We start from the raw sequence: 18199 nt of genomic DNA on the forward strand, positions 1-18199 counted from the left end.
AAAATTCACATAACAGTATATCTTGGAGATTTAGCATTTCCTTTTTTAAAATTCACATAACAGTATATCTTGGAGATCGCTCTATAGCGGTATGTAGAAATCCTCCTGATTCCTTTTTACAGCTACCTACTATTTCATTGTGTGGATGCACCACAGTTTATACATCACATCCCCAGACGATGGACATTTTGGGTTGTTTGTGTGTTTGCTATTACCGTTATTGCTTTAGTGAATAGCCTCATGTGCATTTCTTTTTTTAATTTTGCTTTTATATCTTTTTGATAGACTTCTGGAAATGTGATTTCAGGTTCAAAAGATAAATACAGAGTTTTGTTAGATTTTGCCAAATTTCCCTTTTTAGGCTCGTCCTATTTGCATGCCTAGCAGCCACGTATGAGAGTGCTTGTTTCCCTACTGCCTCACAGTCATTGTCTTTTTAGGGGAGAGATGCTTTCTCATTGTAATTTTAATTTGCATTTTTCTTATAATTGAAGTTAATCATCTTTTCATATGCTTGAGGTCATTTACATTTTTCTCTTGCAAACTGGCTGAAGCTGTCTCTATATTAGGAATATTCTTTTTCTATAACAGCTTGTAAATAATTTTTCACAGTGTATCATTTGTCTTTTACTTTGCTTATAGCTGTATTTCCTATGCAAAATTCTTTTTAATTTATATAATCAGTTTTTCAGTATTTTTTTGTTGTTGCCTTCTGGATTTTAAGTCATGGGTGTTGTTATAGAGTAGCTCACCTGTATTGTCTTCTAACCTCTAAAGTGCATGTATGGGTTCGTTTTTTGTGTGTGTGTTTTTTTTTTTCAAGTGGTTCTCTGGTCCATTTGGAATTTATCCTGAGTCCATAGAGAAATTTTATATTTTTCCATGTTTATTTTGTTATCTCCATACCATTTACTGGAAAGTCCACACTAATTTAAGATGCCACTTTTACTGTGTACTAAATTTTCATGTGCATTTTTATCTGTTTCTTATTGGTTTATGAATCATTACACAATTTTAATTAAGGAGATTTTATGCTTTTAAAATTATATATATTTTTAATATTTAAGAACATGCAGATACACAATTATGTGTTTAACTCTGAAAGACATTTGCTTACCCTGACAGTAAAATATTCCAGGGAATTATAGTTAAAAGTCACTATGTTATCATGAGAACTTTTTAATATAGTTATGCAAAGAGTAGGTTGATTATTGGAATTATTCTGGGTAGGGCAGGCTAGGATGAAATTGAGAGGGAAAGGTATGAGAAAGATATAAGAATATTTTTTGAGATCCTGAAAAAAATAATTTCTTACAGAACTATTGATATGTAAGGTTTGTCTGAAGATTGTAAATAGTTTATCATGACTTTGTTTACTTAAGGTTTTAGTAAACTACTCTCCCTTTTTTGTTTTTCCTTTTAGCTCCATGTATGTGTTTGGTGGCTTCAATAGTCTCCTCCTCAGTGACATCCTGGTATTTACCTCGGAACGGTGTGAAGCACACCAGAGTGAAGCTGCTTGTCTAGCAGCAGGACCTGGCATCCGGTGTGTGTGGGACACAGGGTCATCTCAGTGTATTTCCTGGGAGTTAGCAACAGAAGCACAAGAAGAAAAGTTAAAATCAGAATGTTTTTCCAAAAGAAGTATGTTTTTTTTTCTTCTTAAAATTAAATTAATTTGAGTTCTCCTTTTATCTGAATCATGAAGGCACTTAGCATATGTACACTTTTTAGATTCATATTATTATCCAAAAATATTCAATAATAACTTATGCAAAGGCTTTATGAAAAATTGGTTTGTAAACTTCTTTACAATGGGTGGGAGCATGCCATGTGGCTCCTACAACCTATCTGCAAATCATAGAGACAAAAACCTCCTTGGCTTTGCATGGACTTTGTATACCAATTCCAGAACCCAGCTGCAATTGGTTTGGGGGAATGCAATCCAATGATATTTTTTGTGTTGATGGAAATGTTCTATATCTGCACTGTCTCAATATGGTAGCTACTAGTGACATGTGGCTATTAAATACTTTGAAATGAGACTGGTATGACCGAAGAACTGAAATTTTAATTTTAATTAATGTAAATTAAAAATTACATGTGACCCTAGCCAGTTTGGCTCAGGGGATAGAGCGTTGGTCCACAGAATGAAGGGAGGTTTAATTCTGGTCAAGGGGGCACGTACTTTGGTTGCAGGCTTGATCCCCAGCCCTGGTCAGGGTGTGTGTGGGAGGCAACCAATCAATGTGTCTCTCACATCAATGTTTCTCTCTATATCTCCCCCTCCCTTCCACTCTTTCTAAAAATCAATGGAAAAATATCCTCGGGTGAGGATTAACAACAACAACAAAAAAACTACATGTGGGTAGTGGCTACCATATTGTGTTATGCAGTTCTAAGGTTAAGGATGAGAAGAGGGCCAACCCAGTAAAAGCTATTACTCTCGTAGACAGAGGTAAAGTTGCTGTCTTTGCAAAGTACTGTTCTTTTCTAGCTTCTCAAGTTGGGCACAGCAGTGATAGCATGACAGACAGTTGCTGATGATGAGTAGTGATCCCTGCTTCTAGAACAACCTCTTGTGCTTTCCAAACTTTTTCATCTTGCCTGCTTTTTACCCTTGTGCTCTGACATTGAGCACAATGCAAAGTAATATGTGAGAAAGCCTATTAAGAGTAAGAAAAATGTCTCTGCAGAATATTTGTTCACTTCAATTAATTTAAAGTATGTTGACTGAATTTCTTAACCATTAGGGTTGATATAGAGTTACCATGAAAGTTAATGGTGGGTAGAGGCAGCTTTCACTCTAAAGCTGAACAGAAATCAGCAGTAAGAACATCCAGATAACCTTCCAGGTTCACTGCGGGCTGGTGAGTGCTGGAGAACTGAGATTATCAGAATCTGGTAGGGTTAGTCCCTGTCTCCTAAAAGGGATAAAATCAGTGATGTAGTTATTTTTTAACCCAATTTTTAAAGTTCGAACTAAAGGTGAAAGCTTATAGGAAATAATATTCACTTACCTTAGGTGGTTCAATATGACCTGATTTTATGTTAACTCATCTCAAAGTCGCCTCCCTGGTTCACTCTACTTTCTGTTTGGGCTCAGTCCTTGGGGTGATGACCAGGGCAGGAAGAACAACCTAAGGAGCAGGATGCTGGAGTCTTTGTGAGGGTGGGCCCTACCTATTCTTATCCACGGCTTCCACCATGTGCAATGTCCATGAGTGATTCAACAGATGAGGCAATATGGTTGTGCAGCTTCTCTTTTGTCGCTGACCTTGACCTATTTAGGGTCAATAGGCGATGCAGCAAGTCTTTAGTAGCCTAGAAGTTTTCAAAATTACACTCTTGGACTTACATGTATGTGTAGAAAATGCAGCTCAGCCAAGTGCCTCCTTTGGGGTTCTGTGGTGCTGCCTACTTCCCGTGCCCAGACTAGCCTTGTGTTTATAGCTGGGAGGAATGGTTCGGTCTTCTGCCTTACTTTGTTTGGCTTCAGGGAAGCTCTTTCTGTTGTGTTCATTCTATTGCTAGTTGATTTTTTTCTTGGGAAGAAAAATATTTAAAGAACCACAGCTACTTCCATTTTATCTTGCTGTTAAAGTAAATTAGCCTCTCTTTGTTTTTCACTTTCTGTGTACCTTGTTGGGGAGTGGGTACAAATAGTGTTTTTTTCACATTGTTTACTTATTTCTAAATCTGTTTTAACCTGACATATATTTTCCTGCCAGTGGCACTCATCATTTTACTTCCCGACACTTCTTACATTTTTTTGCCTCAGTCTCAGATTGTACTAAACAGCAGCTATAATGGCCTGTGACTTTTCTAAGGAAGAGCTGTCATAGTTGATGACTTTTTCTTGTCTTCATAGCTCTTGACCATGACAGATGTGACCAACACACGGATTGTTACAGCTGCACAGCCAACACCAATGACTGCCACTGGTGCAACGACTATTGTGTCCCTAAGAACCACAGCTGCACGGAAGGCCAGGTCAGGGGCTGTCTCTCAAGGATTTCAGAGGATGGAAAAGTCCAGAGTGGGGTTATGTGTAGATTACAATGTGAATGTTATAAAAACTCACCCGGAGTTATTTTTGAAACCTTCAGTGTAGACTTGGATTTTATTATTGCTCAAGTTTTCTTTTAGGAAGGGATGCCCAGTACATTCTAATTCTAAAGGTCCTTGTCACAGGATTGACGTGTGGTGTTTTAGAAGAAGGAAGGACTGTGGTGTTTTGAGTATGCCCCACTCCCTAGCATGGCTGTGACTAAGTACTAGAGCTGGTGCGAGGCTTGGTGAGCTCTGCCTGTACAAGGTTTTGGAAGCAAGTTAGATTTGAGACTGAAAGGGGGTCAGGCATGTAGTGGCCACATTGAATTGTGGAAATAATATACTTTGTATAATCTTCTTGTCTAACTAGAAGCCCAATGCATGAAATTTGTGCAAGAGTAGGTCTCCCCCTACCTACCCCCCCACTGCCGGCACTGGCTTCCCTCTGGCACCTGGGACCCGGGCTTCCCTTGCAGCCCCAACTTCGACTACAAGGTTGTCCGGAGGATGTCCAGTCTAATTAGCATATCATGCTTTTATTATTATAGATGTTATATCTTGGCTTAGCATAATTAATGCTTAATACAGTAGGTCCTCTGGTTACATCAGAGATCCGTTCCTATGGCGCGACATAACGCAATTTTCACCGTAAGTTGGAACCCACCTACATAAGCACCTACGTCACTCACATGGAGCATATACATAGCAGTAATGAAGTGAAAGAGTAAAAAAAATTTAAAAGAAAGATAACAATTCCTGACCTTTACTTGTGGTAAATAAATAATAAAAAACATAAAGCACATATGTACATATGTTGAAATGATGGAACTTTTTTTTTTTTTAATAAATAAACTAGAGGCCCGGTGCACAAAAATTTGTGCATTCAGAGGGGTCCCTTGGCCTGGTCTGTGCCCTCTCACAGTCTGGGACCCCTCGGGGGATGACCACCTGCTGGCTTAGGCCCACTCCCCGGGGGATTGGACCTAAGCTGGCAGTCAGACATCCCTCTGGCAGCCCGGGAGCCCTCAGGGTATGTCCAATTGCCAGCGGGGAGCAGGCCTAAGCTGCAGTCGGACATCCTTAGCGCTGCTGAGGAGGCGGGAGAGGCTCCCACCACCACCACTGTACTGGCAGCCATCAGCTTGGCTTGTGGCTGAGCAGAGCTCCCCCTGTGGGAGTGCACTGACCACCAGGGGGCAGCTCCTGCATTGAGCGTCTGCCTCCTGGTGGTCAATGTGTGTCATAGTGACCAGTCATTCCCAGTCGCTCTGCTGTTAGGGTCAATTTGCATATTACCCTTTTATTCTATAGGACAGAGGCCTGGTGCATGGGTGGGGGCCAGCTGGTTTGCCCTGAAGGGTGTTCCGGATCAGGGTGGGGGTCCCGCTGGGGTGCCTGGCCAGACTGGGTGAGTGGCTGATGGCTGTTTGCAGGCTGGCCAAGCCCCCCAGTGGGGACTCTCACCCATGAGGGTGTGGCCATCCTGGGTGAGGGGCTGATGGCTGTTTGCAGGCTGGCCACGGCCCCCAGCCACCCAAGCTCCCAGTGGAGGCTGGCTGGAAGCAGGTATCTGGGATTTATTTATCTTCTATAATTGAAACTTTGTTGCCTTGAGTGGAGGCTACAGCCAGCCAGGGCAGGCAGGAAGCTTGGCTTCCTCTATCGCCAGGGCAACCAAGCCTCCTGCTTGCTCCAGCTCCGTGGCTGCCAGACGCTATCTTGGTTGGGTTAATTTGCATATAGTCGCTCTGATTGGCTGGAGGGCGTGGCTTGGGGCGTAGCAGAGGTGCAGTCAATTTACATGTTTCTCTTTTATTAGATTAGATGGGAGATGGCGTCGTAACCATGAAACAATGTACGTTGTCTCCAACGTAACCCGAGGACTGTCTGTATTTGTAATTTTTTATGTAGGTTAGAAGGCAACACAGATGATGACTCAACTTTTATAGCCTTTGACAATTTATAAGACATTCTTTGACAGTCTGTAAAACAGTTCATAAAATATAAATTTAGCCTGTTTGGAAGGCATTTGAAAAACATTACATTCAACATTCCCATTTTACACATGAACAGGTTGAAGCATGGTGTTTAAGAGTGAATGACTTCCTTGCCGGGTAAAGGCATGTCCTTCAGCATAACCTTTCCCTAAAGTATTTTCACTGTGGTGCAGCTTCCTATAAATCTTATTTATATATCCATTTGCAGTTTGCTTCTTTAATTTGATTTTTAGTATCCTGTTCCTTACCATGAGTTCTTTCTGTGCATATAAGAAGAAAGCTCTTGTCCACTGTGTTCTAGATCTCCATTTCCAAGTATGAGAACTGCCCCAAGGATAACCCCATGTACTACTGTAACAAGAAGACCAGCTGCAGGAGCTGTGCCCTGGACCAGAACTGCCAGTGGGAGCCCCGCAATCAGGAGTGCATCGCCCTGCCTGGTAGGCCTTAGAGGGGCACCTTGATGTGTGTGTGAGGGGCGTCCAAAGACTTTACACACATGCCTCTGATGCTGTGCAGTCTCAGGGTTGGGGGATAAGCTCATTTTATCTATTCCTTTCCTCTTACCAATATTGTGGTTATTTTTTAAAACAAAAATACAGTTCTTAAGTATGCTCCTAGTGTCTTTTGAAACAAAATGAAACATCATCTGCTGCTCTGGAGAATCAAATGACAGCTTGGCTCTGTATCATGGAGCCCACTCCATTGTTTTCTCCCTGCTCTTCTGTGCAAACCCAGGAATATAATGCAGTAGTCTCATCAGCCATTCTGCTGGGCACCTAATGAAGAGTGCTTCTTATTGACCACTGGGATTAGATGGCCTGCACCTTCTGACAAGAAGGACAAGAGAGATGCCTGTGTCCACAGCACCTCCTGGGGTGATCTCCAGCCCTGAATACCTTAATTTATGGCACTTCTGAGGTTCGGGATGATGAGTTAGGGGGTCTGGGGCCAACCAGTCATAACTAAAAGTGTATGATATGTTTGCTCAACCAAGATATCCAGGAAGGGGGACTTCTGTGGCTCCGTGCAACAGCTGAGGCATGTTAAGGGCAGTTGGGTTCCACCAGGCCCCTTGTGAACGTCCTTTGGAAGTACTTGATTCAGCTTGTATGAGTGGGCTTCTTGTTCTTTGTCTCATTGCATCTCAAACTCTCATGCACAGCTGAGGATCTGGGGATCTTCCTATCAGGCAGATTCTGGTACAAATCTAGGGTGGGGCCCAGAATCTACATTTGAACAAGCGGTGACACTGATGCCACACTCCAGGAGCAAGTGTTTATCTGCTCTGAGATGATCCCTGACCCATGGTACTGTACCTTTCATTGATCTCACTGACTGTTCATGAGCATTATTGATGGGTACTTTGGTTCTGGTGAAGTTGCTTTGCTCCTTGTCTTCCAAGAAGTATTCACAACTTCTGTGCAGTTCTTTGGGTGGGTTTAGGGCAGTCACAGTAGCAGATTACAGGCTTGCCTTTTTGCTACAGCTCTATCACTTTGGGGTGCCCCCCCAAAAGGATCTTTTCACCTTACTTTTGGGATAATTGTGCACTTGATTTTATACTTGATGTGAAAACAATGCAGCTTTTGAAGACTAGACTTGTTCATTCACCAACTCATTTCTATTCTTGCAGTTTTTAACCCCAGCCTTCCAATATCCATATTTATTTTTCTGCCCTTAAATTTTAGTCTTGTTCTTAATTGTTTTTCAAAAGGAGATTTATAAAATCCAACACTGGCACCAAATAAGTGTTTTCTTCTAAGACACAGGAGGGTTGGCCTCATTTTTGAGATCCAGGAAATATGACTAATCTTTTTAAAGCATTTAAAATTCTCATATTCTGTACTTGGTCCTTAGTAATGTGTCTGATAATCTCATTACATCCTAAGGAAGTACCTAGAATTCAAGTCACAAAATCATTTGGTTTTTTATTAATTCGAACAGTAATGTAGTAGTTTTGTGTGATTTCTAAAACTTGTTGTTTTTTTTTTTCTTTCTCTCTATCCTTTACAAAAGAAAATATCTGTGGCAGTGGCTGGCATTTGGTTGTGAACATGTGTTTGAAAATTTCTACTGCCAAGGAGACTTATGACACCGCTAAATTGTCCTGTAGGAACCACAATGCCCTTTTGGCTTCTCTTACAACCCAGCAGAAGATAGACTTTGTTCTTAAGCAGCTGCGAATAATGCAATCATCGCAGAGCATGGTAAGTTAAAATCCTCAGGACTTACATCTATTGTCTACTGAGGGCATGAACACAGCTCTCACCTGTGATGTGCTTGGTAGGAGGAGTGCTGTGTAACACACTGGAACGGGCACTTGCAGATTCTCTTCCTTTAATACCTTCTTTTTTACCTTAACATTTTAAACACTTTATTAGTCATATCTACTAAATTACATTTGAATAATTACATGTGTATTGAATAGTAATGTGTGTACATATGCACATATCTTTGTGACAACAGTGATGATTTTGTATTGGTTTATCCCTTGGTGTTGCTGTTGTGGGGGAGGGGAATGTCACTGCTACTTAGGTAGGTTGAATTAAGCCACCTGAGTCTCAGATTTTAGGTATTATTACAGTGTGTAATATGATTTAATGTTCATCACCCAAGAAATGTTTGTTTGCATCTTCCTTAGGCCTGGCCAGCCCAAAAGGAGAGAGTACCTTCTTATCAAAAGTTCCTAAGCACAGAACCCCAAGTTCTCTTCCCATCTGCTCAGTGCTCTGAGGTGGCTTATAGTTGACATTCCACAATCACACTTGGTCTTTTTGAGTTTAAAATCTTAGGCTGTGGGTCTGTCCTCAATTAAGTAGACACAAGACCAAGCTCTTACCAGCACTGGCTTTGGTACAGAGCGTTTGGCGGGGGCGGAGTTCTTCTCACCAAGTAGGGAGAGGCAATAGGCAGTGCTTCCTTGGGTGCAGCCTGCTTCAGGTGAGGACATGGAGTATGGCCTGGGTCCTGGCTACAGGTGGCCCTGCATGCTGCCTAGAGGGCTGTTCTGCAATGGGTAGGGGGTGCCTATTTTTTACTTTTCTACATTTAGTCTTTTTTTTTTTTAAGTGCAACTTTGGTATGGTGTGGAAAACATTGGTAATATATCATAAATGTGGTTACCTCATGGGACACTATGGCCACATTTGATATTTTATATCTTAAAAGTTTTTCAAATTTATAATCTCCATTAGGGACTGCTTTTGTTTGTTTCTCTTTACCTGACCTCCAAATACGGGTCTCTACGGTGTTCTGTCCTTGGCTGTCAGCTGATCTTATCTGTAGTCACTCTTCAGAAAATTGATAGCTTACAGTTTTGCTCATTTCCAATGACTCCCAATTCCATGTGTCTCCAAGAATAGCTGGTTAGAAGGGTTTGGCTATCCCAGCTGGTCACAGATATCCTATCTTCTGGTCCCTCTTCTCTCTTCCTCAGGTTTTCTAGTTCTAGAAGGTTCTGGGTAGTCAAATTAGCTGGGACTACCTTTATACAATAAGAATTCACAGTCTTGCCCTAACCGGTTTGGCTCAGTGGATAGAGCGTGGGCCTGCGGACTGAAGGGTCCCAGGTTCGATTCTGGTCAAGGGCATGTACCTTGGTTGCGGGCACATCCCCAGTAGGGGGTGTGCAGGAGGCAGCTGATCGATGTTTCTCTCTCATCGATGTTTCTAGCTCTCTATCCCTCTCCCTTCCTCTCTGTAAAAAAATCAATAAAATATATATATTTAAAAAAAAAAAAGAATTCACAGTCTTGTGTTAAGCTGTAAATTAAGCTGTAAGTCTAGACTAAGAGCCCGGGCTTATATGGAAAAACAAATAAGCGTACTCAACCTAGTCTTTAGGGCAGAGGCTGGCCCGTAGCCAGAAAGAGGTAACCCCTGACGATGAAGAGTGAATTGGGAAGGTGACTAGGGAAGGGCTCTCTGTGCTTTGCTACCACACATGCAAGATGCGGAGTTTGAGGGGTGAGCTGCAGGCTGGGTGGAAGGGAGTGGCTGTAGGTGTGTCTTATGAGGAATCAAGGCCAAATCCTGGGAGGCCTTGTCTACAATGCTAATTACTTTGAGTTTTATCAGGAAAGCAAAGAGAAGTTATTGAAGGACTTTTAAAAAGCATTAACTTTATTTGTTTTCTTTCCTTAAAAAATAATACACATTTCAGAGGAAATTTAGAAAATAGTAATATTAAAAATAGAATAAATATTACTTACTACAACTAAAAATAACTACTATGGGGTATGTCTATTTCTGTTGGGTCTTTCAATAGGAATGCATATTTTTTCCCCAAAAATTGAAATACATAGTACATTTTGTTTTATAACTGGCAAAATTAGGACTATCTTTCATTTCTGGGCTAAACTTTGTACTTTTATTTTAAAAGAATTTGTTAATGCAACAGGAGGGAAATTTCAGTAGAGCAGCAGTCAGAGACTCGCCCAGGGTTTTACTATCCCATTATTCCCTACAAAATTCAATGCCAGCCCTTCCCCCAGCTGAAGGTGGGAATCTCCAATCATCTGAGCTGTTCAGTGCCCCAAACAGGCTTAGTTAATGATTCTGAGGATAGACAGATAACCAATATTTCAGAAATATTGGCAAGATTATTTCATGTATGGATAGATATATAAACCAAGTTTGGGGGTGGCTATCTCTTCATAGCATGTCATAGGATATGGAAATTTTGGACCTTGATTATTGTTTTGCCATTAATCTCTGTGAAATTTTTCATATATTCTCTGAGCTATATTTTTGTCCTTGTTAAAATGGCCATATTAAAGGGCCAAGCATGATATATAACTTAAAAATGATGGTCTGTCCTTATCTGCAATGGCTGAGTCAATGGATAGGGAGGTTTTCCTGTATCTTTGGGATATTTGTAACTTCATGGATTTTATATAGAAGCCTGTTTTGGTCAAGACATTGTTTATATTCATAACTGTGTCTCTCTTGCCTACAGACCAAGCTGACCTTGACCCCATGGGTTGGCCTTCGGAAGATCAATGTGTCCTACTGGTGCTGGGAAGATATGTCCGCATTCACAAATAGTTCGATACAGTGGATGCCGTTTGAGCCCAGTGATGCTGGATTCTGTGGAATCTTATCAGAACCCAGTACTCGGGGCCTGAAGGCTGCAACCTGCATCAACCCACTCAATGGTAGTGTCTGTGAAAAGCTGGGTAGGTATATGGGGAATTATGCATTACTGGAAGTTCATTGAAAGCAAAACCATAGGAGGCATAGTATTGATATATGTAAAATATTCATGAAAAACAGATTGAGTATTGATTTCAAGCATATGAAGCAGAGTATAACTCAGAATTTTAAAAGCAGAAGAAAATTTCCTCTGGCTCTGAATAGTATGACCCATAAACTTAAACAAAAATAACTAATACTACTCAGAGAACCTAATATTCTAATTAACAATGAGATTGATTGGTTTGTTGATCTCAAAAAGTTTGAGACTTGCTCTAAAAGGTTAATTTCTTGGTGTTGGCAGAGAAATGCTGTGGAAGAAAGAACCAAAAATACAAATAAAAGCAAAGGAAAGATCAGAACTGACATAGGGGACAAAAGGGACAGTGGACAGAAACATGTGTCAGTAGGGAGAAAAATGATGAGTGCAGTTCTGTGACAGAAAACAGAAGCAAACCTGATGTGCTAAAGCTGTACTTGAGTACTGAAGGAGCAAACACTTTGAGTAGCTTCATGGCTTTGCATCTCTCTTCTGGGCTACATTTAGGCTTCTTAAAGCCAGGCACAGGGGCAGCACCTGCAGCACGCCGGTAAGCCCAAGACAAGTGTCCTCCTCCTGCAGAGGGTTCACAAGTAATAGGTGGAATTTTCTAGGCACTTTCGGGAGGCTGGACTCCTTTGACATCATGTCTCATTTTAGGAAGGGACCACAATTTGAAGAACACAGAAATATAGAAAAGAATTGATAGCACTGTAGAAGTCACCTTAAAAATATTACTTCTAAACTTCCTGTAGGGGAGCTTTTTAGCCATTTTGGATCCTGAGTGCTTTGGTGTATTTAATGAATGCTGTGGTCCTTCTTCCCTAAAATATACAAAGATATGATTTTGCATGTTCAGGTGGGTTGTAAAGCCCTGAAGTTTATGCTAGGGCCCATATTTTTGAGGAGCTTTAGAACCCCTATTTGAATGGAAAGATTAGCTTGTTCCCACAGGTCTTTGAAAAAGAAAAACATCTTTTTTCCTCAAGTATAACAATATATTTGACTAAACAGTACATGGTGACTCTAATGTTTTCTATTTTCTCCTTCATTTAATATAGCCCACTGAATTGATTGACAGACTAATGTTAACAACCCATACTGAAAAGACTTTGACCTTAGCCAACATGGTAGGAGCTCTAAGTGTCTCTCTTATGTTTACTTCCCAGCGAACCACAGCACCAAGCAGTGTCGGACACCGTGTGCCTTGAGGACGGCATGTGGAGAGTGCACCAGTGGCAGCTCCGAGTGCATGTGGTGCAGCAACATGAAGCAGTGTGTGGACTCCAATGCCTACGTGGCCTCCTTCCCTTATGGCCAGTGTATGGAGTGGTATACCATGAGCAGCTGTCCCCGTAAGTGAAAAGTGAGCTCTAAGCACTAATGAGTGCCATGTGTACGGGTGACAACTCCTGCAGTGAGGCGGTGCTGTCAGCCTCTGAACATTTGAGGGACAAGACTGGACCTGACCTTCAGCTCAGATCTGTCGATAGACTGTTGATGATAATCTTCATATAGAACAAAGCACAATGATACAAGTAAATAAATGTAGGATAGATCAGAGTACAGAAATAATTGCTCAACTTCAGTATCATATTGCTCCATCCTGTATGACCACATCTTTTTTTAAAAATATATTTTTATTGATTTCAGAGAGGAAGGGAGAGATAGAAACATCAGTGATGAGAGAGAATCATTGATCGGCTGCCTCCTGCACACCCCACACTGGGGGTCAAGCCCACAACCTGGGCATGTGCACCAACTGGGAACTGAGCCGTGACCTGCTGGTTCAGAGGTCAACTCTCAACCACTGAGCCATGCTGGCCGGGCTGGTCTCCACATCTTAATCTTCTAACTCATAAAGTAAGTGCTTTTCAGTTGGTGACCTCTCAGGTCCCTTTTGGCTCCAACATCCTGAGATTGAGAGAGGAGGAGTCCCTAATACATGTAGAACAAGATATTGGGTTCTTCAAATTTATTATGCCATTTAAACAGTCACAATAGAATAGGAATTTTGACTCACAGAGGTTTAATAATCTGTTAAAGAAAAGGGTGATTTAAATACAATGAATTCAGATCTAAAGGAGATAGTGAATTGCAACTTGTGTTTTCTTAACAGCTGAAAATTGTTCAGGCTACTGTACCTGTAGTCATTGCTTGGAGCAACCAGGCTGCGGCTGGTGTACTGATCCCAGCAATACTGGCAAAGGGAAATGCATAGAGGGCTCCTATAAAGGACCAGTGAAGATGCCTTCTCAGGCCCCTATAGGAAATTTCTACCCACAGCCCCTTCTCAATTCCAGCATGTGTCTGGAGGACAGCAGATACAACTGGTCTTTCATTCATTGTCCAGGTAAGATGTCTTGTGTATCCAAAATCAAGTGTTTCACTGCCTATCTGCAAAGAATAAAACCTTGAAAGCTACCTTACTTATATGGATTTCTTTTAAGAAAAAAATAACATCATTTTTGGAGAAGTAGTTTTACATGACAAATATTTTTATTTTCAGTTAATGAAAATAATAAAATTTCAAGTGAGTTGTTTTGCTAACATTCATTACAAAAGTAATGAAATAAATTCATCATAAAAAACTAAATATTACAGATGTAGATAAAATAAAAACTGGAATTCCTCTTCTCATCTACACTTCATCAGAGAAGTAAAAACTTTTAACAGTTTGATACAGATATCTCTAGACATACCAATGTATATTTTTAAAACTAAAAAATACTCCCTGGCCAGTGTTCTAAGTGGTTAGAGCACTGGCCTTCACATTTAAGGGTCATGCGTTCGATTCCTGGTCAAGGGTGTGTACCTGGGTTATAGGTTCAGTTACCGGCCTGGTCCGGGTATATGTAGGAGGCAACCAATCCATGTGCCTCTCACATCTATATTTCTCTCTCTCCCCCTTTCCCCTTTTCTTTCTCTCTTCCCCTCCCTCCCTTCCCCTCTCTAAAAATCAATGGGAAAAAATGTCCTAGGTTAAGGTTTAAAAACTAAAAAATACTATGCATATGATATAGTTCTATAGTTTGCTTTTTACTTAAAAATACATCTTGGCAGTTCTTAGGAGAAAAATTAAAAATAAGTCTTCTGCCAACCCAGAAGTTTCTCTCCACAAATGTAGAAAAGAAAGAAAACCGTTTTATTATTGAATATAAGCTTTAAGCAGACTGTGATGCACATCACAGGCAAGCCACTAATGAGATTGCAAAGACAAACGAAATCTCACCCTTTTAAACAAATGGCCAAGCAGATACAATCCATTATATACATGTTATCAAGATGAATGCTAATTTGTCCTCATAAGAGAGGATTTGATGGCACTGTTTGCTGTACATTCCTTTCATAGTTTATCCTGAATTTACCTGGTAATTGGGGTGGCCACCTGTGTTAGGTAATTGCCTTTATCCAAGAAAAGAATAAACCGTCTTGTAACTTTATGGCAAGCAGGTGGTTGCAGCTTGGCACAATGCACTCAGGCTAACTAAAATCCGGAAAGGACTGGGAGATAGGTGCTATCTTCCTTGATGTTTTTATTTAAAAGAGGTGGCTCCCAGGCCCTTAAGAAAAACGTTCTTGGATTGTAGTGCTCATAAGAGGCTTATTTAGGTTTTAAAAAGATTTATATGCATTTCAAAGGAACTGAGGAAGGACTTATACATACAGGTTTTCTTTTCTTTTTTAAAAAATTTTTTGTTAATCCTTACCCAAGGATATTTTTCCATTGATTTTTTAGGGAGAGTGGAAGAGAGAGGGAAAGACAGAGAGAAACATCGACGTGAGAGAAACACATTGATTGGTTGCCTCCTGCATGAGCCCGACCAGGGCCCAGGCTGGGGAGGAGCCTGCAACCAAGGTATGTGCCCAGAACCCTTTGGTTCGTAGGCCGATGCTCTATCCACTGAGCCAAACCGGCTAGGGCAATACAGGTTTTTCTTAATGAATTGTAAGAAAAGGGAGAAGGGGAAAAGGTCTCTTTGCCTTTTGGCAAGAGGAATAACCCAGCCTGCCTGCCTGCCTATCTCCCTCCCTCTCTCCCTTTCTCCCTCCTTCCCTTCTCTCTTTCCCTTCTTTCCTCCCTCTCTCCCTCCCTCCTTCTATCTATCCTCCCTTCCCTTCTATCCCTCCTTCTTTCCTTTTTCCTCTTTCCCTTTCCTTTCCTTCTCTCCCTCCTTCCCTACTCTCTCTATTCCTTCCAGTAGTTGCTTTAAGAAGGAATATACCATGAGTTGGCCTAAAAGCCTGTGCCTAATAGACCTGCTGAGGAGACTGCCCTAAGAAACTAATCCTGAGAAACTGGCCTTTGATTCAGACTTTCAGTAAATACTCAGGAATGTGCTGACAGGCCTCCAGAACAGTTGGGTGAGGGTAGGCAGGTAGGGTAGGCAGGTACAAAGACTCCCAGAAGGTTAGTGGGTGAGAACTCCAAGAGCATCTCAGACAGCGCCACTGATAACAGGGCTCCCTGTGAGTTCTTCTGTTAGAGAAAGGCTGCTGTAAACAAAAACAAAAGGCAAGAGACAAACGGGGGGAAAATATCTGCAGTGTATATATCCAATGATTCCATAGTACGTAAACCTCCTCCCTCCAGGAAAAAAAAGCTAAATGTCAACCCAACAGAAAAAGTGGACAAAGGATGTAAAGAAGTAGGTACATCATTTTGCATTCTCACTAACAATGTAAAAAGGCTCAGATTTCTTCATCCTCATCAACACTGCGTTCATCTTTTTTATTGTAGCTGTTCTAGTTTATGAGAAATTGTATCTCACTGTGGTTTTGATTTGCATCAAATGACTAATGAAGCTGCTCATCTTTTTGGCCATTTGTATGTCATCTTTAGAAAAATAACTATTCAAAGTCTTTGCCCATTTTTTAAATTGCATTATATTTTTATTATTGACCTATGAGAGTTCTTTATGAATCCTAGATATAAGTCCCTTTTTGAATATATGATTTGCAATATTTTCTTTCATTTTTCTTTCTTGATAGTATCTTTTGAAATACAAAAGTTTTAAATTTTGTAAGTCCAATGTGTTTTCTTTTATCCCATGTGCTTTTTAAAGAAATCAGTGCCTTAACTAACCCAACATCACAGAGATTTATTCCTATGTTTTCTTTTTAAAGTTTCATAGATTTATCTCTTATATTTAGGTTCATGATCCACTTTTGAATTAACTTTTATATGTAGTGAGGTAGGGGACCAAATTCATCTTTTTGCATGTAGTTATCTAGTTGTCCCTGCACCATTTGTTAAAAGGACTATTTGTTTGTTTTGCCATTGAATTTTTGAGGCATGTTTGTTGAGAATCAGCTCACTGTAAATGTAAGAATTTATTTCTGGGCTCTCATTTCTATTCTATTGGGTGTCTTTACATCAGTATCACTATTTTGATTACTGTAGCTTTGTAGTAAGTTTTGAAATTGGGAAGTCTGTCCTCCAACTTTGTTCTTATTTTCTAGCTTGTCATGGCTATTCTGGGTTTCTGGTATTTCCATATGAATTTTAGGATGAGCTTGTTAATTTTGGCAACAACAAAAAGAGATCACATTGAAGCTATAGACCAATTGGGGGTGTATTGCCATCTAACAATTTATGATCCTGGAATGGTTTTCTGTTTCTTTAGTTCTTTATTTTTTTTCAGTAATGTTTTATGTTTGCAGTGTACGTATCTTGTACTTATTTTGTTAAATTTACTATGTAAAGTATTTTCTTTTTCTTTTTTTTAAATTCTTTATTAGTTAAGGTATTACAAATGTGTCCTCATCCCTCCCATTAACCCCCAACCTCCCCCCCCGCACACACACACACTCATGCTCCCATCCCCCTGTTGTCCATGTCCATTGGTTTGGCTTATATGCGTGCATACAAGTCCTTCCGTTGATCTCTTCCCCTTACCCCCTCCCTCCCCTACTTTCCTTCTGGGGATTGATAGCCTGATCGCTGTTTCTCTGTCTTTGGATCTGTCCCTGTACATCAGTCTATGTTGTTCTCTATAATCCACAAATGAGTGAGATCATGTGGTATTTATCTTTCTCTGACTGGCTTATTTCACTTAGCATAATGCTCCTCCAGTTCCATCCATGCTGTTGCAAAGGCTAGAGTTCCTTCTTTTTTACTGCAGCATAGTATTCCATTGTGTAGATGTACCACAGTTTTTTAATCCACTCATCTGCTGATGGGCACTTAGGTTGTTTCCAAATCTTAGCTATGGTGAATTGTGCTGCTATGAACATAGGGGTGCATATATCCTTTCTGATTGGCGTTTCTGGTTTCTTGGGATATATTCCTAGTAGTGGGATCACTGGGTCAAATGGGAGTTCCATAAGAAGTGGATCTCTTAATCTAGTCACTCATGATATGGGCCTGCACAGGCACAAATATTAAAATCAAGCAATTCCAGGCAAGTGAAAAGGTGTACCCTCTTTCACTTTCAGGTCTTCTATTTGGTTAATGGTTTCTGTGAATGTAAGAATTCTGAGATTTCTCAAACATGAAATTTTAGTGTTACTCAGTCTTGTACTTCTAATTTTTCCCAAGAGGGAATGTTAGCATTTGGTGGCATGACTTGGGCTATGTAAGACCATCAATAGGGACACAGATACTATGGCTGAACCTGGTTGGAGTCCCGAGCTCCTGTTTGGGAGATTTGTCCAGCAGGCAGAGCCCCGAGAAGGGAACTTTGGAACCAGCAGGACAGATGGGTGACTCTATTGAGGAAGACTTCAGCCTGTGGCTTTATATGAAAAGAGAAAGTAAGAGGGCAGAAGAAAGGTAGAAAGGAAGGGAGGGAGGGAGGGAAGGAGGAAAGGGAAGCGGGGAATTATTATCTGAGCCAGGCAACTTCTTGAAATAAAAAATTCATATTTCCCGCTGGAGAAAAAAAAAAAAGAAAGACTAACAGTTAAAATT

At 40.7% G+C, this 18199-nt stretch overlaps 1 protein-coding gene across 1 annotated transcript in view; it reads left to right on the forward strand.

Moving 5' to 3' along the window:
• Positions 1-18199, forward strand: part of ATRN (attractin) — a 145714-nt gene that overhangs the window by 62183 nt on the left and 65332 nt on the right. The window contains exons 13-19 of the mRNA XM_023760305.1: positions 1424-1644; positions 3872-3993; positions 6352-6490; positions 8070-8260; positions 11011-11230; positions 12456-12641; positions 13406-13639. Of these exons, the coding sequence (XP_023616073.1) occupies positions 1424-1644; positions 3872-3993; positions 6352-6490; positions 8070-8260; positions 11011-11230; positions 12456-12641; positions 13406-13639 (1313 nt within the window). The remainder of the gene's footprint in view (positions 1-1423; positions 1645-3871; positions 3994-6351; positions 6491-8069; positions 8261-11010; positions 11231-12455; positions 12642-13405; positions 13640-18199) is intronic.

Source organism: Myotis lucifugus, unplaced genomic scaffold (genome assembly GCF_000147115.1).
Source record: "Myotis lucifugus unplaced genomic scaffold, Myoluc2.0 scaffold_178, whole genome shotgun sequence".
NCBI classification, from domain to species: Eukaryota; Metazoa; Chordata; class Mammalia; order Chiroptera; family Vespertilionidae; genus Myotis; species Myotis lucifugus.